Source organism: Ixodes scapularis, unplaced genomic scaffold (genome assembly GCF_016920785.2).
Source record: "Ixodes scapularis isolate PalLabHiFi unplaced genomic scaffold, ASM1692078v2 PGA_scaffold3__209_contigs__length_174095766, whole genome shotgun sequence".
NCBI classification, from domain to species: domain Eukaryota; kingdom Metazoa; phylum Arthropoda; class Arachnida; order Ixodida; family Ixodidae; genus Ixodes; species Ixodes scapularis.
This window is the reverse complement of record NW_024609868.1, coordinates 117,705,397-117,730,008: the sequence shown is the minus strand read 5'-3', so window position 1 is coordinate 117,730,008 and position 24,612 is coordinate 117,705,397. Positions and strand designations below refer to the sequence as shown.

The window sequence follows — 24,612 nt, the reverse complement described above, 5'->3', positions numbered from 1 at the left end:
TTTCGTCTGCAATATTCTGTTGTCTCCAACCCGAGAGCGATTGCGCTCTGGGGAAAGGAGTGAACAGTATGAAATAATGACGAAAAATACGCATGGTTACAGTTTGTAATTTTAGCATTAAAGAAGAATTGTAGGTAAAATCGACAAAAAAAAAAAAGAAGCTGTTTTTTTGTTCCACTGTTTAAGTATACTACGGCTTTTGGAGAAATTGCCCTTCAAGCGGCACGCTGAAATGAGCGCTAGCGGTTTTCGAGCTCACCACGGCATAGCTCCGTACACTTAACACCTGCCGCAAGTCGCGACTTTGACTGTATTCAAGTTGATCAAAAAGCGATTTCTCTGCCCGTGAAGCATCGCGTCTAGCTCAGTGAATACCCGCTCTACAGAGATTAATTCAAGACTACAATTGCAGCCGCACGCGAACAGCACAAGTAGAAAAACAAATACTGCAATATCAAAACTTGCTACGACCTGCCGTGCAGGGAAGCAAACACATGGCTTGGAACCGCAGTGCAGCGGCTTGTTTTATTGGGTTTCTAATAATTACGGCATGAGCGTTTACTTTTTTACTAAGAGATTCATTCCCCGAGCCATTAAAAATACTCTCAGAGAAATGACATTACTGAAAACAAAAATCAACATGCTGGCAATATTATTTATGGTTTAGACGGTCACCGAGAAGATCCGTACCTTCAATACGACGAGCATAAAAGGCGGAAACGCAGATTTCGGAAGTAGAAATCAAGCTGGTGTGGTGTTGGATTGAAAAAAAAAAAAAAAGGTGTGATGTTGTATTGATGTTTCTGTGTGCCGTGTATGTCTAGGCGCTCAACAGCTGCGTTCGATTTGCTTACACCTCCTGCACCAGTGCAGAAAAGTGTCGCACACTGTTTTTTCGGTATGTGTATTCAGATACGACCGGAAGTACACCGCCTGCACTTTTCTGCACCGCTGCAGGAGGTGTATGTAAATCAAACGCAGCTCTTGAGCGCCTTCACGTACACGGCACACACAAATATCAATACATCACACCAACCCGATTACTACTTCCGAAATCTGCGTTTCCGCCTTTTATGCTCGTCGTATTGAAGGTACGGAAAAAAACAAAAAAACTTTTAGCCGTTTTTTTTTTCGGTGAAGAAGGATGACCAGCTGAGCTGTACTATGGTGGGAATGAAGTAATGGTAATGGCTGGCCGCAAGTCGGCAAGCCAGAGGGGAATGGCTAGAAAGGTTGCCACCATCTATGAACGACGACGCCAACCAGACAAACGACAAGCCGGTTGTCTGGTTGACGCCTTCATTTATAGATGGCGGTAGCTGTCCAGAGTTCTGTGTCATCACTTGTTTGCTGATGGACATGATCCTGGGAAAACTAACCCTTAACAGCTTCGCTGTAAAAAAAAATAATAACAGTAAAGATCAAAGGACTGCATCTTTTTTTAGTCCTATCAGTCACCTCTTGCCGCACATTGATAGACACCGACAGGCGCTTGTATTGGACCGTGACTCAAGCATCATGGAACGCTATAACACCGCTTTCATGGTTCCGTATTCTGAGCGTTGCAGAAGTTTTTAGACGGGGGCGGAATAGCGGACGGACGGAGGCAAAAGCGGACACCGACGCGCAGCTTCCGTGTCCGCGTCTCACAGCCATTGCAGACGACGATTGACAGTGGTGAGTGGTGAAATAGCAGACGATGCCGGAAGTTGCGCGTGTCTGCTCGCATGTCTAGCAGAAGCTGTCTGACGCTAGACTAGATGCACCGGATGACGTGAAGGGGACACACTAGGCATGTTAGCGTGATTACCCGAGTTGCCAAGCCAATGCAGTAGTAATGGCGGGGCCACTGACCTGTGGGCGAAGCTTACAGCGTGCCCTTACCTTCATACAAATTGCGTCTCACGGCGTAAATATTGCGGCGAACTTTTTTTTTTTATTTCGGGAAAAAAATATTTAAAAATGCGTGTCCCATCTATGCCCTTTAAAAAGCTTTTTTTTTTGCCGTTTTAGTGTCTCTTTAGGGCTTCAGGATAAACACGCTATACGTGATTTTATTTTAGACCTACGACACCAACTTATCCGGACGAATGTATCTCGGGTGAAACTATGGTACAGGAACCTCCAATGAGGAGGAAACCTGGGCCCGTTTGCTCGAAGCGCTAACCGCGGCTAAAGTTAGCCGCAGTACCTAGGAGAGAGGTTTTGAAATCACGTGATTGCCTCGGTAGGGAGGCAGGGAAACATGGCGGTGCCCCGCTGAGTGAGCGCCGCTCTCTTTGGAACTAATATGTCGTTGTAGCTGCAATATCGAACGCGTTAGTCAGCAACGGATGGTGCAGGAGGCTTTGCTTTGCCTTACCTCACTTAAATCGCAAAGCATGAGCAATGACCTCGCCTAATTTTTTAGATAGTCTTTCGATTCTGGCCATTCCTAAGCCTAAAGGAACGCGATAATTGTCGGCATGGCAACGTCCTTGGAAAGTGGGTTGCTTTGAGTCAATCGGCCGCGTATTGATAGCACACAAAAACAAACAGCGTCAAACCTTTTTTTAAATTTCCCAAGCACCGAGGAGCATACTACGAGTGTAGTTACACGCGTTGCACATGCTGACGTCTGCAGTAGTAACTCTTGTAAAGCAAAAATACTAAAACAAATTTTGCCTTGCACGCGCGTTCGTCGAAGCCATATTATGATTATTTACTTTGAATCTTTTATAAGAGGAAGGCCAGCGCGCGCGGACCGTAGAATTAAACTTCTAGCGTTCTCCTCGATGCTCGGGTAATTTAGAAAAAAGTCTATGCAAACGGTGTCTGCTTTTGTGTGCTATCAATACCCGGCCGATTGAGTCAAAGCAATCCGCTTTCCAAAGATGTTGCCATGCCGACAATTATCGCGTTCATTTAGGCTTAGGAATGGCCAAATTGAAAGGCTATCTAAAAACTGTGGCGAGGTCATCGCTCATGCTTTGCGATTTAAGTGAGGTAAGGCAAAGCGAAAGCCTCCTGTACCATTCGTTGCTGACTAACGCGCCCGATATTGCAGCTACAACGACATATTAGTTCCAAAGCGAGCGGCGCTCACTCACCGGGGCACCGCTATGTTTCCCCGCATCCCTACCGAGCCCCCAGTCACGTGGTTTCAAAATCCCTCTCCTAGGTACTGCGGTTAACGTTAGCCGCGGTTAGCGCTTAAAGCAAACGGGCCCTGATGATTAATCATAAGCAGGCTATATGGCGTTTCTATTCGCATATTGTTTTATAGACTGAGTTAAAACAGGCAACGATCGGTTATACAAGAAAAGGCAACTGAACACATTTTTTCCAAAGGTGATAAAACGTCATGCTTTTGAAGATTACATATTTAATATTTATAACGCAAAATCGTGGTATGAGTTCGAGTATAACACTTCAGCTCCGTTCATATTGCCTGGAATTAAACGTCGTACTTCGGGAATGAAGAGGCTTCGTCATTCGACGGCAGAATAAAGCGCCACAAATCCGCTCTTGGTAGTGCCTTGATCCGTATGAAAGCGGAGCAGCAAGGAGTCCGATGACGAGGTGATCTCGCGAGGTAGCTGTTTAGAGTAAGAAGAGAACAAAAGAAAGGCGAGGAATTTATAGAAGGCGATGGAGGAGAAAGCTAATGTTGTTCCGACACCATTCTTAAATTTCCCCACGCGCCTAATTTCGTGCTTGGTCAGCGTATAGTCCATTACTGCGCTGAAGAGATACAATACAAAAAAAAAATAACAACAAAAAACGGTGTGATTATGACACTTTTTTTTTTTAAATACCACTTGTTTTTAGAGCAGCACCTGACGACTTCCCCAATAATGTAGTTCAGATGCATGTTTTGTTTTAGAGAGATCATCGACTCCTCTTTCTGGTCTCTGTAGAGCAGTGATAGGTACTGCGCACTAAGCACGAGTGGCGGATATTATATTTTTGTTTTAGTTGCCGGTAAGGACAAACTACAAAATGCTAAATCATGTTTTGAATTGTTTGTTTAGGTGAACTTTGTTAGTGCTACGGCGGCCGGGCGCAGGAAAAAGACAAGCAATTTCATTTTTCAGATATCAGCCACCCGCTATTTAATAAAGTATGCTTAATAGGAATATGTGTAAACAAACTATCGTGCAGAACTTAACTTGACCTTGTCAATTAATGGTTCATTCATGAAGGGAAACATATACTTCCCAAAAGTGTCTGATATAAAGATCAAAAATTAAAAATAATATTTTCCTGATTTGTAGCTTTGACGGAGAGAACTTGGGTAAGCTTACAAGATGTCCTTCATACACAAACAGGAAAGATATATATTTTCAAATTTATTTTAGCAGTACTTTTACTGCAGCTTATATCATAGCACCAGTCTAAAGTAAAATAGGAAGTTAATCAGGCAAGGTACAGATGCGTTTATAAATATACATACTTCGTGTACAAAAAAAAGACGTGCACTGTAAGAGGTTCTAATAGTATGCAGAAACTTCAATACGACGCTTCGAGCTGTGACCGCTCTCTATTGGGTAAAATGAACAGCTCGTAAGTGTTTTCAAGCCCTCGAGGCAAAGGTAGGAACGGAGCAAGAACTATAAAGATAAATCAAAACAAACCAGGAGACAAAAGTGAACACACAAGTGTAGTTTACACAAAAAAGGTTCACTTAAAAAAAAAAAACACACACGAGCGCGTTCGCGTCAATTTAACCATGCTCCAACACGCATGCATTCAATAAGTGACTCACTCACAACAGACAGAAACACATAAGCACCTCTCAAAGCACGAAGAAAAAAATCATTCAAACCACAACGTTGAAGGGAACTGAATGTGTATGCTTGGGGAAGGGTGATTGACAAATCACGAACATTTGTACACGCTTCACGGATGTCCAATTTACATCAATAGCTATACCATTTATCTTACTCTAAGGAACATTTTTCCTAAATATTTTATCACTTGCGCAACTAGTTGCCTACATAAGGCTGCCGCGAACTGCACCATCTTGGATATAAAACTGCTTCGCGGTCGTACGGGCAAGTAGCACATTTCGTCCCTAGCACTACTGAGACTTCAAGGCAGTCACTGAACACACGGGCCTTCTGACTAACCACGAAAAATAGAGAAAAGAAACGTACCCGATGAGATAAACTGAGTAATAAAACTGTATGTTGTTGCTGTTTTTTTTTTTTTTTGTGAACGAGAAGTTTGCTTGAAAACACTACGAGGCAGACGCTCCGTTTTCACCCTCTTATCTCAATGTTCTCAACACCGAGTCAAACGTAGTCGCAGTTTTCACCATCCTCTAGACCCCTTTCGAAACACTGCCCTCTGTTGGCAGCTGTGAAATCTCTTCACAATTGCGGACTAAAACCTCAACGTCATCGCACACAAGAAAAGCACACCCACAGAAAAAGGTGATGAGCGCAGTGACGTTGCACTTTCGACGCTGTTGGATTGGCTCGTGAGCTCGTAGTGTTGGCCATGCTCCGACGTTCGCTATCCCATGGCAAGACTTGCACGTTACTCGATGCAGTTGTTCCGCCATTGTGCAGGGACCTTCTCATAACCGGCCCGTGACTTTTATAATCGGCCCACGATACGACGATTTAAGAAAAACATGGTAAAGATTTTCAAATTCTGGATTTCACCAGTCGCCTGGATGATACATCACGCATTAATAAAAAAAATGAATTTCCAGCTATGTCACTTCCAGCTTTAAAACAGTACACGAGGACGCCAGATTTACCGTTTTTATGTATATCACCGGGTGTTCGTGATACCGCGCTCCTTACGTCTTTTAGTGTAGAATCGTTCTCTACGATCCGACCACAGGTTTCCTTATTTCTTAAATTACTTCATGGATCGGGAAAACATATTCTAGATTGCTTTCTACTCTTCTGTTGAAAATGCAGTAATCCCAAAATCTTTTGCCAAGAGCAGAAATATCGTAGCATCTTACTTGCTGGAAAATTGCTACAAATACCTCGTCCCTTACGGCCTTTCGGCACAGAAAACATTCCCTTTTCGCCCCCGCCCCCCTCCTAAATCGTCTCCTTAGTAGGAACGGCTGTTATTCTAGCTAGCAGTGCAGCTGAATTTGTTAATGTCTTTATTCTATTGAAATCTGCTTCCCTGTTAAGGATGCCCATTTGTTATGCTCTGTGACGATGGTACAGCCTGCCTTACTAACGTGCTTGAAGACGTGCCCTCTGCTTGCAACGTTGTCTACAAAACCATGTCATTCCTCCAACCTCAAATAAATAAACGAACTAAACGGTTTCATTGTACCTTTTGGTTAACAATATCGATGTACGTTTTTCCTGATGGGATAGACCTTAAACTGTCGTTTGTTACATACGCCTAAAATAATCGTACTCAAAGCACAAAATTACCTTTCGGTTTTTCATGTGGAGAGAACCTACGTCTACTCTAGGTACTGTTTTCCCTCCTCCAGAAGAGTGCAAAACAATGCCCTAAATGACGCTTTGAAGCGTACAGAATACACTACTTTGTTCGCAGACATTTGCGCCTAGCACTGCAATGTCAACTACATTGGGGCTCCTTGCAGCGTCTCGTGCTAGTCTCGCGCATATGCTCCGTCAACCGGGTCACTGTGAAGAATGTCTTCGACGCTACATCGACCTATACTAAGTATTAGCCGAGACACCTCCAGTAATAAGAGCTGTTGAAGCCCGTACAGGTCCTTTCGGATCTCAGACGTCGCTCCCGCCAACTTATTTATATCGCCCATCAGAAGACATTCACGTGCGCCGGACTGATATCACCATCAGTCAGAGGTCAGGTTGATCAAACCACGCTAATCCGTGACCTTTTCAAGGTTAGTTCACACGGCGCACCTTTTTGGCGAGTCTAGCGCCGCGAAACTAGAAAAACCGATGCGCCTCTTGCATGAAATGGGATAACACGAGCGAAACAAAGTATGGAGGCTCGCACTCTGCACTTTTGGAGGGAAGAGTGCGAGCATCCACTAAGGCTTGTCAACAACAACTCATGTGTCCGAGCCAAAGCCGCGAATCGGAAACAAGCATGACGGTGAGCGGACGAAGGAGAACTCCGCGGACGGATGTCGTGACGTCAGCAACCCAGGAAACTCCGCCCTCGGCTCCACCGCACACCTGTGGAGCTCTCGTGCTAACAGCACAAAGCCTCCGCGCCTCCGTTAAGGGGTATCCACACAAAGGAGAACTCCGGGGACGGATGTCGTGACGTCAACAACCCGGGAAACTTCGTCCCCGGCTCCGCCGCGTGCACCTGCGGAGCTCTCATGCTAAGAGTACGAAGCCTCCGCGCCTCCGCCACAGAGGAGAACGGGAGAACGGCGCCGCGAGGCGTCAAAAAGGGATGACGAATGTCTCACGTGATGCGCGATCCGCGGAGGAAAGGAGCGAATTTGTCCTTCGTGTGGATACCCCATATGGGGTATGCACACGAAGGAGAACTCAGCGGACGGATGTCGTGAAGTGAAAAACTCGGGAAACTCCGTCCCCGGCTCCGCCGCGTGAACCTGCGGAGCTCTCATGCTAAGTGTACGAAGCCTCCGCGCCTCCGCCACAGAGGAGAACGGGAGAACGGCGCCGCGAGGCGTCAAAAAGGGATGACGTATGTCGCACGTGATGCGCGCTCCGCGGAGGAAAGGTGCGGATTTCTCCTTCGTGTGGATACCCCATTACGAGCGGTACTGGTTGGCGGCGCGGTGCGGATACCTCAGCATTCGCGACGAGTGCAAGCACTGCATATAAATGCTGGGAATTATTGGTCTTCTAGCGGTTAAATCACTTCTAAAGATACTTCAAGTTTATTCGTGTCTTCTCTGACGTTCGAGATCTTTCCGCGGTTTGGCAGGCCTAGCAAATCGAGCGAGCCAAATCTTTGTCGACGAAGATTATCAAGTTATATTAATAAAGCAGACTGCCTCTTTGCACAGTGCGTACTTCGCAGCATTTTCTGCGAAACGTTTGATATGCCGGGTGCAGACGACACGGTTTGGCGAAACATCCCCTGAATCGATACGGCATATTTCTCACGCGTAAACCATAAGTGTGAATTAGCCGATTGCGCGAAATCTCATTTCTGCAAACGCTCGTAGATGGAGAATGTGCGCCGCGTGAATAGATCCTTAAAGCGGACATGAACAGTCTGTTTATAATTCTACTTTTCGATCCTTCTCGCGATCATAAACTAATCTCCATAATCAGTACAAGTTGCAATTTGAATAATATAACTAATTTTGCTAACTTTAGTTTAGGCATAAGTCATCAATCCGATGTACTGAATAAAATTAACTTACTTCGTGAAATTATCATTTGTAAAGACAAAATTGCCATTACCCCTCCCGAACCATATAAAACTAATAAGTACACGCTCATAAAATAACCTTGTGTGAGAACAGGTTATTGAACATTATTCCGAACTTGGGTTATTCACCCCCGCACTTCACTCTTTGAGCGAATGTTCCTACATGAACCCGAGTATCGATTTTTTGCATGTTCACTACGAAGACATGATAAAGGTCCCATATCTCTCAGATTTCTTCCTGAGAGCGCGAGAAATTTTAGTTATACCCCAACATATGACCGTTTTGAAACTTTTGAGCTAATTTTGATGCAAGTTTGAAACTAAATTTACCCAGGAGATAAAAGTGAAAAACGCTTGGTTGTAAGGATGGGATACCTCTCCTATTTCTTAAGACCGTCACGGGTCTTAACTCTAGCTTGTTGTGCTCCGTTTTCGAGCGTTAGGAATAAAAATTATATAATTGTTTCAGGAGTTTTTTTTTATTCTTCGACTTTGCGCCGGAGTGGTATTTTCGTACATTCATCAGATTCACAATAAACTTCTCGTTACGTTCGGATTTTTCATTGCTGGTGTGGCTGTTGCTCCGCGACTTTTCGCCTTAGATGAGCTAATTTAGATGGCTCCAGCCACGCAGCTTATACGTCATTAGAAGAAAGACAGTCTACCGAGACTGCCCGAGGCGTGTTTCTCCCTTATTGTATAGCAGTGTCACAATGCCCATGCAAAAACTCCTTGCAAACATGTTCAGAGTGTATATCTTCTGAGGCAAGCATGCTCGTATCACGCTGCGAACAGCCTGCCTTTTGTTTGATGTGTGATGACAGTGACTTGGATTAGGTTTTTGTTCCCATCGTCGCGTCGTTGCACTGCTTCTCGCCTTAGGATGAACTAAGCGGAAATGCTGCAAGCGCGAGCTTTTTACGCCCATGACGCTGCGTCTCTTTAATTCACTTATATTGGAGTTTGCTTCACGCGTGACATGCAGTGCTAATCTTGAGTGGTACGCAGCTCGAGTTATGATCACTGCGGCATTTTGGAAGTGAAACGTGCGCGGAATATCTTTCAACTGCAGTGCCCTCAAGGTATACAGTGAACTATAGTGCGTTTCACATTTGTCGTACAATGCTGCCAAGATTACTGGCGCGCGCACGTGCGAATAAACGCTAAAGTTAGATACACACGTTCCAGCAGCTTTCTCAGCGTTGTAGAGTAGACGCATGTTAAAAGTAGGGCCAGTCAACTTATACAGTGTATTGTCAGAAATTTGTCCTTGTGTATATTATTGCTAATGTATTGCGTGAGCACTCACTCCTTTACACGTGCAAAAAAAGTTAGGGGCTTCACGCAGGTTTAATTGTCAGCGTCACTTTACGGCTATTGACATAAAAGGCTACTCACATATAATATACCTAAACAGAATCAAATAAAATGTATGTCAACCATCTTTCCGGTTTTATAACGTTGCTTCGGCGGCTCTGCGCGCAGTGCGCTAGTTGTTCAACGTCGCAAAAAGCACAGCAAGTTTGCATATCGAAATAGAATGAGATTGTCATTTGCAATTTTCAAACGCGATGAGTGATGCAGGCGCAAGAGCACGTGGCTCACGCCGATATATTCACACTGCCCTTGTATCTTTTCGCGCGCTCCCTTCCTAAGCCCGCCGATGATCCTACGGTGCAAGAAACCACCCTCGTTATCCCATTTATGGCTGATGATGCCGCTAGTGAGCGTGGCGGCGACAGCTGCGAAGGCCTGGGCCCATCCGACCCACACTGCCCAAACCACCCGTCGGTCGCGTTTTGCCGGCGACAGCTTTTCTTTTAGCCTCGAAGGAGCACGAAACCTCCTTGTGGCTCTTGTCTGTTTACGCCCGACTCTTACTAGCGCGACAAGCAGAACCAAAGTACAGCGGCAAGCCTCAAACCAGTGTTTTGTGATTTGACAGGATTTGTAGAATAAAGGAGGCTACGCTCAAACACGAGCATCATGCACGCGAGGGCATCTTCGGCAGGCTTGCAATCATGCTCTCGTGCTTTTTTTTCGCGAGCACCGAACGACTGAATGCCTGCCAAAGGTACCATCGCGAGCATGCTGCATGGGTTTGAGCCTTGTCGCTGTCGTTCGTTTCTCCTTGTCTTTCTAGTCGTACTTGGGCATTGTGATCTTTTGTTTTGGTTTTTGTGTGGAATATGACCCGGGATACCTCTCCAATACTAATCGTTGCGCGGACAACAGCTGCCGTTTCTGTTCTTGGTAAAATTTGAAGAGGCGACATTCCTATGGGTCATTATTCTTGTATTCGTTCGTCTCCCGGTAAGAGACGAGACCCCCTCTTTTTTTTTCTCTCTTTTTTTAATTACAAGATTTCGCTCGCCTGTTTAAAGCAATCAATCATCAACGCCTTTGGGGACTGTATCGGCGGGTGCTCATAAACCCGTATTCAGGAGCCACTCCCGTAATTGCGTATTCGGTGAATTATGCGAGAATACCTCTGTGAGAAGAACAATGAGCAGAGATTATAAGATTTTCTTTATTGGACACTTTTAGACAACATTATTAGTTATAATGGAATCACATTTCGAAAATTTTTCTATTTAAGGAACACCAAGCAAAAGCGAACAGGCGCAGGATCATGCGTGAAATTACCTTGTGCGAAAGCTTCATGTATCGTTCGAGGTAATCGACGTTCCCACTCTAGTTAGCATAAGGTGGCCTGAGTAGCTTACACAGAATCAGTTCACACAGATATTTGTTGTGCTCTCTTTCGGCGGTCACAAGGGACTTCCCGAAGCTTCTCGAAATATGTTAAGAGGTATCAGTTGATTGTTGTTTGAGGTGGTAATACTCGAATTTACTTTCGGCGGTGATTTGATCCTATTGATACCTTTAACATGTACGAAATTTTATGACTCTTCTTTTTTTTTTATATATCGGAACGTACGCGAACAAAACGGTGAAAATGTAATCATAGGGTTTTGTGTTAGAATTATTTTATCCTCCATACATTTGTATTTACTAAGAGTTCCATCTCTCAACGAAGCCACTGGCTCATGAAGGGTTTTCTGTTCGCCCGTTAACGTCTTTATTGGGGTGCAAAATATCCATTTTGATAAAAAAAATGAATATTATGTTGCAAAAATAAACAATGAATAATGATAACCATTAAGATGTATCTGATTAGTGAATGCGGTTCTGACTGATTACCTGAAATAAATAAATACAAAAAATGGAGAGAGATAGCAACTCTTGGATAGTGAATATTCTGGTACTGTTTTTCACCGTCGGTTTTATTTATTATTTCATGTAAAAAAAAGTATGTGTGTTTTCGCTACGAATTATCGCAGAATTCTTAAAAAGAAGGTATTGCTTTTACGTCTTCTTTTTTATGAACGAAATAAAAAAAGTATTAACGGTTATAGGCAATACTTTCCATGATCCTTCCCATGCGAAAATTGTCTATGGACGTTTATAGAAAATCATATGGTGAGCTATCACCATTTATAGTCTTCTATACCCACCATAAGACACTATAATACACTCTATAGCCAACTACAGAATAGCATACTGTTTTAGTGTAGCATTTCTGGCTCTTACGTACGAAATACGCAATAGTTTAGCGTACGCGAAAAACTACCTGCTCGGACTGATTTTATTTGTGTCTTCCGTTATCGTAGCCAAGTAAACATTTCGCACGATAGTCTTCAATTAATTTGCCAGATCCGTACGATTCGGCGTGCTTACAGCGCCGCGATGCCCCTCGAAAGAGATACAAGATTAAAAACGTTTCTAATCAGTTTATTACAAATAAAGCCAAGCCGCAGCTGCCTGGTCAAGCGCGCTTTTCTGTAGGGTACAGGGGCTACCAGTGCGAGTGCGTAGCCAAAAGTCGATCCCAGAGCTCCTGTTAATCGTACCGTTGAATACACCTTCTATTAATGCTATCGCGGGAAGAAATTCATGACGTACTGATGTGCAGTGCATGGCGACCGCGATTTTTTGAAGAGTCGTTCGTCCGTCGGCGATGAACTGAGCGAAGAGGCTTATCATTGAGCAGATAGCAACGTTCACGCACATTGTTGAGCGGCGTACATCTTCACTATGCACCCCTTCAACTGCACGGCGATCTGACCGAACTGCGGTAGGTCCCGGAAAAAGATTGCCGAGCTGAACACCACGCGATTTCACGTAACACTGATCTTCATTAGAACACCTCGCCGCCCATGCTGCGGCAGTCGAGGTAACCGCCATGTTGGAACGGTGCTCTCTCTGGGCTCGAGACTGCTTGAGAGCTTCCCGCAAAGCCCGCTAGCCCGCAAGACAAAATCCCTTGCGTTGCGTGAGTACGCAATATGCTAGCTCTTCTATGGTGTTCTAAGCGTGCGCACTCCTGACCCGCAGTTTCTTTGCGTATGCGAAGCTTTTGCGTACAGTCCACTAAAACTGTCTAGTGTATATCTCCAAAGCTAAAGAATGTCGACCACTCAAATTTATATAGCTGGGTACAGAAAAAGAAATGTCTGAAAAGTTATATGGCCGCGTGCATGTTCAAGAAGATAGCCTCTCCGCTCACCTAAAAGATTCGCCTACTCTTATCCCGAGCAAAAAAGATAAGGAGGCCAGAATGATGCCTAGTCAGACTCGCCCTAACTCCTTGCCGAAAATTCTAGGTCGAATATTCTAGATGGCAAGCATAGTAGATGAAGAGTCGTGCGCAGCATTGCCGATCCCTACACTGATTCTCTCTCGCGATAGCCAGCTGTTACGCCGACGCAGCGTCGCTTGCTGCTGCCGTCGTCGACGCTCGCTGGTGCTTTCTAGACGTGTGTGACGTGTGTTGTTCTTTTTTGTTGCTGGCACAAGTTCGCCCCCGTTAAATATTTAGTTCATTCCGTTTTATCTTGCCTCATCGCCTGTCATTTGTGACAATATACCCGCGACCATTTCATTTTTTTAGAGACCAATAGAAATGCGAATGCCACTAATGCGAGACTATCCAACGTGCTTTAGCGGGCTATTGCGGTATGTGTGGCCCTAAATCTACAGACACCCGACGATTGAATTTTTCTTTAGACGATTCAAAGTTATTTAATGTCACCTAGGCTATAGGTGTGCGACCTTTCAATGTGGTTCAGCCGGCTATAGAGTGATGCATGTCTCTAAAGCTCGTGATCATTCACTTTTCTTTCGCCAGCTCAACGGTGCTTTATGTCGCCTAGGCTATAGAACCGCAGCCTCTTTAGCAAAGAAAAGGTAGGAAAGTGGAAGTGTGTCAAACATGCACTTGCTTGGAGCGAGCGAGCGCATCCCGTTCAATGTTGAGAGCAAGTCCTCTGCTTCTTGCGCAGGAGTTGCGGTGTCGTCTTAACGAGGCCGAGCTTTGATTGGCTCTGATTAAAAGGATAGTGGGTAGGCCTCACTGATAGATGTCTTGAGGTCTACCCACTATTTTTTCAATCAGCCAATAAGAGCTCGGCTTTCTGACATCACCGCAGCCCCTGAGCAACAAGCAGACGAACTTGCGCTCCATAAGAATTAAAAAAAAAAGTGTTGGTGAATAGTTACGTATACTTGAAAGAATCAAACATTGAGCCTGGGGACGGAAAAAGGGCTTCCTTCATTTAGCAACCACATAAGATGAAACAAACATATTAAACCTCACTCCAAAGATGTCAACCCTCTCGAAGAAGGAAAGGAGCAAATTGTTAAAAAAATGAAGTAATACCGCGTGCATGATCGAGAAGATAGTTTCTCCGTTCATCTAAAAGATTCGCGCTAGTTTCGTCCTACCTCTTTCCCAAACAGTACAGGTCAACAACATTCAAGACGACGAGCATAGTAGAGTGCGAAGAAAGAAATGTTTATGCAATTCAACTAAGCTGCGGCTGTCCGTACGTCGAACAAGCGGGGAAGTGCGTTAACCAGCGACTCAGAGAACAAAATGTGGAAGTATCAAATGCTTGAAATGAGTCTTTTGACCCAATCGTCGTTCACAGCCGCACATGCGATGACTGTACTCCTTATTTCTGTGATGCTAGAATACTGGGCTGGCACGACAACACATTTTGGAGAAAAATCATTGAATCATTGGCCATGGAGACTGTCCCCCCCCCCCCCCCCGCCTAGCCAATAACATTTTTTTACCTTCATTATCCCTGACGAAGACAGAGGTCGAATTTCTAACACCAGAGATGACTAGATTACCGAACCCTCGTCGTGACGCTAGTGTTGTTTAACCTTTTTAATTTATAGTACATTTCCATTTGGGACTGTCAACAACAATATATCTGCACCTTCGTTACCCCTGATAATGACAAAGATCGCCTAGCACCAGACATAACTAGATTACTGATAGCTCGTCGTAACGCCAGCGCTTTTTATACTTCTAAATTCATAGACCAATTCAACTCTCCGACGTGACACAACAGCGGTGGCGCTGCTGTCGGTAGTGCGCATGCGCAGAAGCTTCACTCCTCCCGAATTCGGTTCCTGCGCACGCGCAGTGCCCACACCTGGTGTGGGCAAAGCGGCCTTGCTTGGAAACACTGTGTTAATCGATAGGAAATTTCCCTTTCACTTTTAATGCCTTTCTCCTTCCTTGAGAACGGTGAAACCTCTGGGGGTGGTTTTATACTTTGTTCGATTCTATGATGTTGCTCAATGAAATAAGTCCTGTGTCCGTCCCCGTCCTCGATGTTTTATTCTTTCAAGTATTCGTTGCCCTCCGGATTGTCTTTTACCGGCTATATATAGAAAACTGTGTGTTAAAGCTATGGACAGCCGACCATTACATTTTCTTTAGACAGCTTAATGGAGTGTATGTCGCCAGTGTTATAGACCCGTGATCACAAAACCGTCCTTAGTCCCGTAGAGACATATTGCAGTTTTGCCCAGTGCCCTAGCGCGCGCCCGGGAAATGTTTAATTTCTACGCTCTGTCTCCGGCTACTCTCCCTTCGGATCGCATTACCTCCCCGTTGACGTATTCTCAATCTTCTGTTGTTTAGATTTATTAATTTCCTTCTATCTGTTCCAGTGTATCTTTCTTGTTTTTAGGTACGTGTATATTGCGTCGTTCTCGACGCGGACGTCAACGGACATCACGCCGCTGCTCACACCGCTGCCCGAGGTGAGTTCTACTGTTGTCACTGCACTCTATCGCGCTGTTTACTCGTATTTTTACCCTCATGTAGTCCAGAAAAAGCTATTTAGAATTTAATTTCACATGTCATCAGAGTAGGAAGAGCGACGACGTAGCAATCGCGACGCAAGAGCCGAGTGCGCCTCGATCTGGCGCGCGAAGGATTCCTTTTTCTTTCTTACCAGCACGCACTCAGGCCTCGAGGTAAAAGAGGTTATGACGTACACACCCCAGTACTCCTCCAGTCCACAGCACTGAGCGCTCGCCGCCTACGTAACAGGACACAGCACAGCCTGAGCGCGGACATAAGCAAGCTCCGGTACCTCATGATGAAGTGCGCTCAAGTGCCCTATCCCACGTTAGAGCACATGCCCAGATCCAGGTACATTTCGAGTCCGTACATGAGAGGGCACCAGTTCCTAATCGCGGGCTGCGTTTAAGTGTGATATTCCATGCGCAGCGAAAGTACGAAAGTAAAGAAACACCAGCCGACTGCGTCGTGCACGACTAGTACTAATACGATACTCCGAGAGAAACGTCTTCGTCGAAAACCATAGAAGAGTACTGGATTGCTACAAAGTGAAGCTGACTCGAACAAAGTTTGTACTACGTATCCTTCGACAGAGTAAAAACCAATCACAAAGCGTGCACAAAAAGCACACAACCAAAAGAACAGACCTTCAAACTTAACACGGTGCCACGTCCGTTCAAAAGAAATTGTTACACTTTGTTATTAACTCTTTTTAATATGTTAATATTATACCTATAGTGTGCGAGTCCCAAACAACGTCGGCAAACTGATGTAAATATCTTGCAAGTATCCTATATCCGATTATCCTTCGTTTCATACTTAATATGCAACGCTGTCATAGCTACTGGCGCGAGAGTGTGGCTTCATCTATTGTTTCGTTCGCGCGAGAGCGTGTGCAAATGATCAACGGGATGAAGCGCCGTGCTCGCGCAAGCAGCTTTGACAGCGTTGCTTATTAAGTATGAAACGGGGGATAATTCTGCATGATCCCAGCTGTTTTCCAGTCGTCTTTTTATGATCCACAATCTCTTCATTGATTTGATTGCAATAAAGTCTGCAGGTTGGTTCCAACGTAAATCAGATCATCCTATTAATTCTAGTTGTTTGTACTCGAACACTTTGTGAAATGTGTGATCTCTTGAAGCCCTTTCAACAGCCCCTACCCTCTATAGTAAAAGAAAGGTACCTGATTTCCGCAGAATATGTTGAGAAGTGGAGCTGACTCGTCACCTCCATCGAAGACCTTGACGTAGTCGAACCCGCAGGAATCGTGGGCCTCAATGTCGAAAGCAATGAACCTTAAGCGTACGTGTCCATCTGGCGCTCTTATGACCCAATCCCGATCAACCTTGTTTTCATAAAGCTGGTTTCCGTACTCGGCATGGGAGTAGATGCTTTGCTCACTGCCTCGTTTCGCCACACGATCCTTTTCCACTTGTGTGTAGGTTGCAGAGAAGCCTTTCCCTTGCACCTCGTTATCACTCACAAAGACCTGCGTTGAGAGACTGTACTTAGAACCACCCGTGTCTCAACGGTGTATATCCATCTTCCGGACACACAAGGAAACTGCCGTATTCTCGAAGGTAAGGGATGATTACTCGTAAGTGTTTAGAGACTTGCAGAAATGTATTACTTACAACCAGTCTACAAAAACATAGATCGATATATATAGATATGTAGTCCCACAATAATGACTGACACCGGAATCCTGTCAAAGCTAAAAACAATATGGTTTAGGTATTTTCCTAGTTTAGTCATAATCACACTGTAGCAATAATAATAATAATATTATATATAATAATAATAATAGTAATAATAATAATGTTTCTTCCTAGGATTAAACTAGTGTACATGAAACCAAAAAAATATCTATACCTCTTTTCAGGCCGTAATCACAAATAGCACCAATTTATAACGCCCGTTTTGTTACGAATCGAGTTTACAATAAGTAATTACTAGGTTTCTTTAATTTCTGTACGAAATACATAAATCCAGTATACAGCTTCAAGGGAAGTGATGGCGCTGGTAAAGCATAATTACTTGAATATCTTTCAAAGTACCGAACGCGCCAGTATCTGCCCGAGAAGAGAACGCGGATGTCAGACATGGACATTTCCAAGCATTCTCTGCAGATTTGGCTCTTTGTATTAATTGTTTGTGTACTTCTTAAAATCACCATACACACCACTCGTTGTCGTTGCATTCGAATCAGCTCAGGAATAGTTTAGGGGTGGCCGAACTGCGGCTCGCGACCCGAATGCGGCTCTTCGCGGGTCCGTGTGCGGCTCGCGGCTTGCTGATAAGCCTGCCTCCCTCCCCCCCCCCCCCCCCCCCCCTTTTTCTGTCGCCAACAACAAAAAAAGATATGTAAGTTTTAAAAAAAAAAGCGCGAAGTCTTGGCAGCCTTGAACTACAGTTTGCATGTATATGGATGACTTTCGACACATAAATGTGCGCAGTGACCCTCTCTACCACTCGGGAAAGAATTTCGAACCGTATACGAATAACCGGCGTCAGGGGCAGTAGCTGGCTAGCGAACCATGCATCCATATTTGCTTTGCGTTTGAAGAAACGTTTTTCTGCGAATATTATTAGTTGTAATCGACAGTTGTACCTGTCCCCCTTGGAAAAGACTGTTCTCTTCATATCGTGTCATGATAAAGCTAGCCCCCCCCCCCTCTTTTTTTCCCCCTGAGGCTTTCTGAACTTTTGCCATTTTGTCTGTGACGTTTACCCCATGTAGCTCTGGCCAACCCTGGTCTATACATATACGCCGGGATGATGAATGAAACGCGTCGACATTTGGTATGTCCACTGTCCTTTCCTATCCCACTGTTGAAAGTGGTCCTGCAGCGGCAACCAATGGCGTCGCAGAAACCTGCCTGCCTGGCTCTCAAATGAAGCGATCCTGGCGGTTCGTTTTAGAAACTACAGAAACAAGTAGAACCGTAGGAAAGTCTCGATGTCGTCGCGACGTCCCAGCTTCCTGCTTATCAAAATTGCGTAGACTGTCAAGCTGGAGGGCGACCTTTCAACAGAACAGGCGTCTGTAGCATACACCGGCTGCTCCTTCGCCAAGATCGGAGCAGGCAACAGCTTGGCAATTTCGTATCGTCTTTGTTGTGTTTTGTGTGAATTGCGGCACCTCGTCTAGTCTTGGTTTCATTTGCTCAGTTGGCAACATGGTGTCATTGTTTATGTATACTATATAGGATGACGTCCTGAAGAAACGGTTATTTTTATGCTCTAACATATATTGCCCTGGGCATGCAGCCGTCTTTTGTTAGGACAGTCCTAGGTTTGACGGGACGGGACTGCTTTCGTGAGGCCGAGGCGCTGTTCACGCCGTGATCTTTTGTTCCGTTCATTCGCTCGTTACGTCAACATATCCACTTATAAGAGGTTAAGGGTCTTCTGACACGCTTCCAATAACGCACCGCGGGAGCGGTAGAAGTGCTGATTGAGCGGCCGTGGCACGACGTACACAGAAACATAAAACCGAGACGCAACGACGACGCCATATGCGTGAAATCGCCTGCACCAGGGAGTTAAAATTGGCTCTTTGAAGGCAATCGTATGCGCACCGTAGGCAGCGATCGAGACAAGTTTTAGTTGCTGCGTTCGAAAACCGCCGACAGCCGAGAAAACAGATGGCTCTCCGAACACAGGAGCATGCGGGCCGTTGCGAGGTTGGAATTCCCATCCTTCACTGCTTGAGTCGGAATCCCCGCGGAAATAAGCGTAGCGACAACAGCGATTTCAGCATCGTTTCTTCGTCGGTTCCGTTGGCTTGTCATTACATAGCGACGAGGATGTTCTACTCTTTCTTCTTCGATATGTTGCACGGTAAACGTCGTCTTTCTTAACAAGCCATCGCAATGATCTTTGCCGGTTTCGCGTCACCAGAACCGATCCAGCCAACAGCGGGCCACACAGCGGTGCGCTGGTGGCAGGGGCATGGCTAACCTGTATCTGTTTGCGTTTGACGCAAATGATTTCCCTCCGGAGCGAAGCGATACTTTTCTGCTACACTGTTTGTGAGTTTAAGGCCAGTGTATTTTCCACACGCTACTTGCCCCGGAGCCCACGAATGCCGTCAAGGACATACACTCTAAAAAAAGTTTGTGCTTCTACTTTCACGCACAACCCTCGGAGAGCCAATCAGCACAACTTACGGAGGCAGCTCGGCGAATGACGATGCCGAAACATATGTTTAGACCAAAAAACTCAGTCTGAGTTGTGACATTAAGCAATGCAAAACGTCACGCTTGCATTGCTTAATGTCACAACTGAGTCTGCGTTTTTTGGTCTAAACATATGTTTCGGCATCATCATTCGCTGAGCTGCCTCCGTAAGTTGCACTGATTGGCTCTCCGAGTGTTGTGCGGGAATGCAGACGCACGGGCTTTTTTTAGAGAGTAGATGCAACGAGGCAAGGAGGACGATTACTACATCGCGGTCGTTTCCTTGGCTCATCAGTTTGCTACAACTAGCAAACTTATCATTGAGCGCCACTGCATCGCCGGCGTTTTCTACCTCCGGGCGAGCCTATTCAATACCTTGTAGGCTCGCTACGAGCGCTTGAATCATCGTGTTGCTTCGCGTCACAAGAGGAGTCCCGGCGAGACCAATTCGTGACCGCGGTGTTTTCTGGTCGCGTTTGAGAACGTATTTTGCTGGAGGAGTTTTCGCTGCCGTTTTCTACCGTAGATTGAGTGAAGAAATGTTGAATTCCAGGTTTTACGGACCTATTGCGCTGCACTGGTTGGTTAATGGGGGGATGGGGGGTGTATGAGGATCAAAAATAGACGCTGCCGCCGTTTTAATTGCGACGATCCTTTGGGGACGGCGGCGCAGGAGCTGTTGGTGATGTTTTGGGGCGTAGACGTTAGCGCGGTGTTCTTTTGCTCTCTGACTTGAAGTCGGGCGCCGATCGGGGAAGCTGCCGGGTCCTCAAGCATGTTGAGCATCGACTGGGAGCTGCGCCGTTCGTAAGCTGTCCTGGACAGGCGTACGCCTGATGCGAGTTGGGCCTGATTCCTCGCTCAAGTCTTGCAAGGGCAGGGGTCCGGGGTTCGGAGTATTACGGGCACTACCAAACCAGGTTCTCCAGGTTCGCCGTGACGTGGCACAACCGATATGTGCTGAATGTAGAAGCTAGTTCCCCTCTGGTGCTACTGTTGCAGCCGCTGATTACTGCTTTCTGGTGGAATCGTTGTAACAAAGAGGCGGTAAGCAATGTTCCGGTTTGGATTGTCTGGAGGGTAACGCTCTGCCGTGAGTAAATGATCGAGAAGGGCAAGGGGGGAAGAGGTGTGGGCTTACCGTTGCGGAGAGGTAAGGTTGTTGTTATGCTTAGCTCGAGCGATATCGTTTGTAGAATCTGGGGCAAGGGGTTCACTCTTGACGTCTTTCGACTGAGAGTCTAATTGTTGGTGAGTGAAGGCTGGAAATTGCAAGGCGGATAAATGCGGTTGCGCAGGGCGATGAGCCTTCTTTTTTTTCCGGTGCACCTCCGTGTCCGGGAACCCTTGGAATGGTGAAGTCTTGTCCTAGCACGCGTAAGTATGTACACTCTCCGGCAATATGAAAGACCCACTGGGAGCGCGTGGCCAAGGCGGTGGATGGCGGGGGCGCTGCGAGCGCTACGGGCAATTCCAATCTGCTTCGAGGAAAGGATGCTCACTCGGGCTCAGCTAAAGCGAAACGCGCTTATCAGATTGTGCTGAGCCCCGAGTGAGCGTCCTCCCCTCGAAGCAGAATGGAATTGCCCGGAGCGTTCGCAGCGCCCACGCCAGCCACCGCCTCGGCCACGCGCTCCCAGTGGGTCTTTCATATTGCCGGAGACTGTACGTATAGACAAAGCTAGCTGACCGCAATGGATATGTATTTTGCGGGGGAGGAGGGCCTCAGTGACGCCTGTGGAATTGTAAAGACGTGACGGTGACTGACTGGCCGGGATGACACGTCACGTTTACATGCCTAGCGTAATCTAGGAAGACTATGGTTCCTGAATGGATAGGATTCCATTATGGGGAACATTTGTTCCTGATGGTCACCGATTGGTCTACATCATGTCGGCAATTCTTGAGCCATCCGTGGGGCATGCAGTATCTGTATAGATAGTGCGTTGGTCGCTGTTGGTTATGATGAAGCTTACCCATAGAGGTGTTTCTTTTTATGTGACTTGCGCCTTTCAATCTGCTTCAACTTTATTTGCATTGCTAAAGGTTTGAATTTGATTAACTGAGCGTTCCAAAGGCAGGGAGCATCGTGGCAGCAATGGTAGTTTGTCAGCGACGTGACCCAGGTTGGCTAGCGTATGCCTGCCTACCGGGGTGAAACGCAGGCACGTTGCTTGGGTGTGCTTCTAAGTTTAAAGGAGTTCATCATGGCCATTAAAATTCCGGCAGCTTTTTAGCGTGTCAAGGCGTGTGTGGCATGAACGACGCTTTACCCTGCGTCGCACTTCATGGTTTAGTCGCTCCAGTGTTTTCATTTGTGTACGGCAGATCGGATGGTAGGAAATAAGGAACATATCTTGAGACCGTGAAAGTATGAGCCATTTGGCGCATGTCGCGCTATTATAAGCACTGAGTGCGATTGGACACCTGACACCATCCATGAAGTATTTGTTTCGTTGTCCTGAGGGAGCGATTGAACCAGGTACTGGCCCTACAGTGCTCACCAACGTGCATGCCTACGATGCAAATTGTCGGCTTCCTTGTGATAAGGTGGCGGCCCATAAGAATGTCGAATACTGTCTTTTCCTTCTTTTTTTTTGCCTTCGTGTGTCTGCCACCGTGTACAACGACATATTCTGTCTTCTGCGGGGCCGTACTGAGACCCACCTCTTCGGAATAGGCGTATATGGTATTGAGAGCCGCATGGAAAGCCGGCCTCCTCTTGCTCATTGACATATTCAGAGTGTGTCCAGACGGTCACATCATCTCACGATTCGGGATCTGGGACAATCTGGGGGGTAGTTGAAACTTGGCCTGGTTGAAGAAAGTCGGGGATATTGCTGATCCTTGAAGGACCCCGAATTTTTTGTGATGTTTGGTGCTGATTGCTTGTCCTATCTGCACTTGAAATCATTTAACTTGGAGAAAGGCCGCAACGAAGTTGTGTGCGGGTCCATGGATGCCTAGGATCTGAGCCTTGCTCTCAATTAAGTCGTAAGGAACATCGTCAAAAGCTTTACGTATATCAACATCAACCACGATTCTAGGCTTTGGACATGTTGGGTTTAACGTGTCTTCGTGTAGTCGTAGGAGAACTTCATAAATGGACAACCCTCACCTTAAACCATACTGCGTTGGCGCGAAGAGTTGTTGGTCTTCTAGGAACCAGCTCAGGCGAGTGTTCACTATAACCTTCATAGTTTTACACACACACCCGATGTTAGCGAGATGGGCGTTAAGTTTGTGACGTAGTGCGAATGCTCGCTGGGCATTGGCATTGGTTTCACGAGCAAGAATTTTTGACTTGGTCAGAACTTCGCCTTGGTATTAAATGTGGTTAATTTCATCTAAGATTGTATGTTCATAAGCCTCAGGAACGTTACAGAGGATTGGGATGGTGGTTTAGTTCAATCTGGGGTACTTAAGGCATCGGAAAGCTGTATACCTTGCTGAAGCTGAGCCATTGTGAATGGACTGTAAATGACCTCATCAGTAGTAGTTAGGTCCGTAGCAGGTCACGCGCACTTACCAGAAGCATGTTCTACAGAAGCGTTAACGCTTTACGCGCTCCTCAAGGGAACTACCCCTCACCTCGAGACTGTCGTCGTTCGCTTTTCTTGTTAGGAGGCCATTTATCACACAAATGTTTTTTTGCGTTTCTCGCTGGCAATGCGGGTCATGTCCTTGTTTACCAGCACACTGGCCGCCATGTTTTGTTTTTGTGCGGGCGAATTGGACATTTAAAAGAAGTATGCCACCAGAAACGGTCGAGCTCGGCTGTTCACGAAATAGTAATTGACGTCTCGGCTGAAAATGAAGCCGCTCAAGTCAGATTGGCGTTCAAGTCGGGCAGATCACTTTGCAACTTCTTGTTGACCTTGGCTCATCCATGTCCATTTTGTCGTGACGACTGTTCGAGCAGCGCTTTCCGGGTCTAGCTCTTCCTGTTGGATGCGTTAACCTGTTTGACTTTTCGAGAAGGCCTATTTTAGTTCGAGGATAATTCTTCGCCGAAGTGTTCTTTCAAAAATGCAAAGCGCGGCTTTTCTCCTCTATTGTTGAGCACGGAACTTCTCTCACTGGCTCTGAACTTGCGCATTGAAGGGTTAATTATGCCATCCCTTCAAACTTGCTCAGTCTCAGATGAACAGCCTTCCGCTGCCGTCCCAGCCTTCGGCCCTTAAAACAGTTCAGGCCTCGCCAAAACGTTTCTTCACGAAGTTAAGATGCCCTTTGATATCTAGTGCATAGCATTAAAGCTTCGTCGCTTGCCTTCATTTTTATAACCTCCAGAGTCAGCACAACTTCACCGCATGGAAAGTCCTTGATATCACTGGGTGCATCGATGCGCCGGAGTGGGTTTTTTCAATTGTAATTTAAAAGGGATCTGGTTGGGTTCGACTTTGTGTTGACCTTCGCGAAACCAACAAGGCCATTGTTCCTGAAACCTTCCCTTTGCCAAGCATGAAAGAACTGCTTATGCACTAGTGAGAGTACCCCACTTCTCGAAACTCGGCATGGCCTCGGCTTACTACAAAGTCCTGCTTCGTAAAGACAACATATATAATTCAAACTACAAAGCCATGACGACTTGTTTCGTTTAAAAGGGGTTTGCTTTGGATTGGCCTCGGCTCTAGTAGCCCTACAGCGCCTGATGTCGTAGATTCTTTATGGCTGTGCTGGCGTCATTTTTTTATATTGATGACATTATTTTTTGGCAAATCATTTCAGGAACATTTGCTAAACTTGGGAAATGTCCTCCAAGGCGTACAAAATACAGGCCTTAACGTGAATAAAAAATATTGTTTTAATGTCAGAGAGCTGACATTGTTAGGCCATAAGGTGACTGACTGCCAAAAGCATTTTACCACTATAAAAAAGTAGCTTTCACAGTGAACGCACTCGTGGGTCACACAAGATGTCTTTTTCGCAAGGACCAAA

General features: G+C 45.9%; 1 protein-coding gene across 1 annotated transcript in view; it reads right to left on the bottom strand.

The window, feature by feature from the left end:
- Positions 1–3,470: 3,470 nt before the first annotated feature.
- LOC8040272 overlaps positions 3,471–24,612 on the bottom strand; it is a 112,201-nt gene continuing 91,059 nt past the window's right edge. Inside the window, exons 11-12 of the mRNA XM_040207081.1 lie at positions 16,674–16,979; positions 3,471–3,578 (exon numbers count right to left, since the gene is read on the bottom strand). Of these exons, the coding sequence (XP_040063015.1) occupies positions 3,471–3,578; positions 16,674–16,979 (414 nt within the window). The remainder of the gene's footprint in view (positions 3,579–16,673; positions 16,980–24,612) is intronic.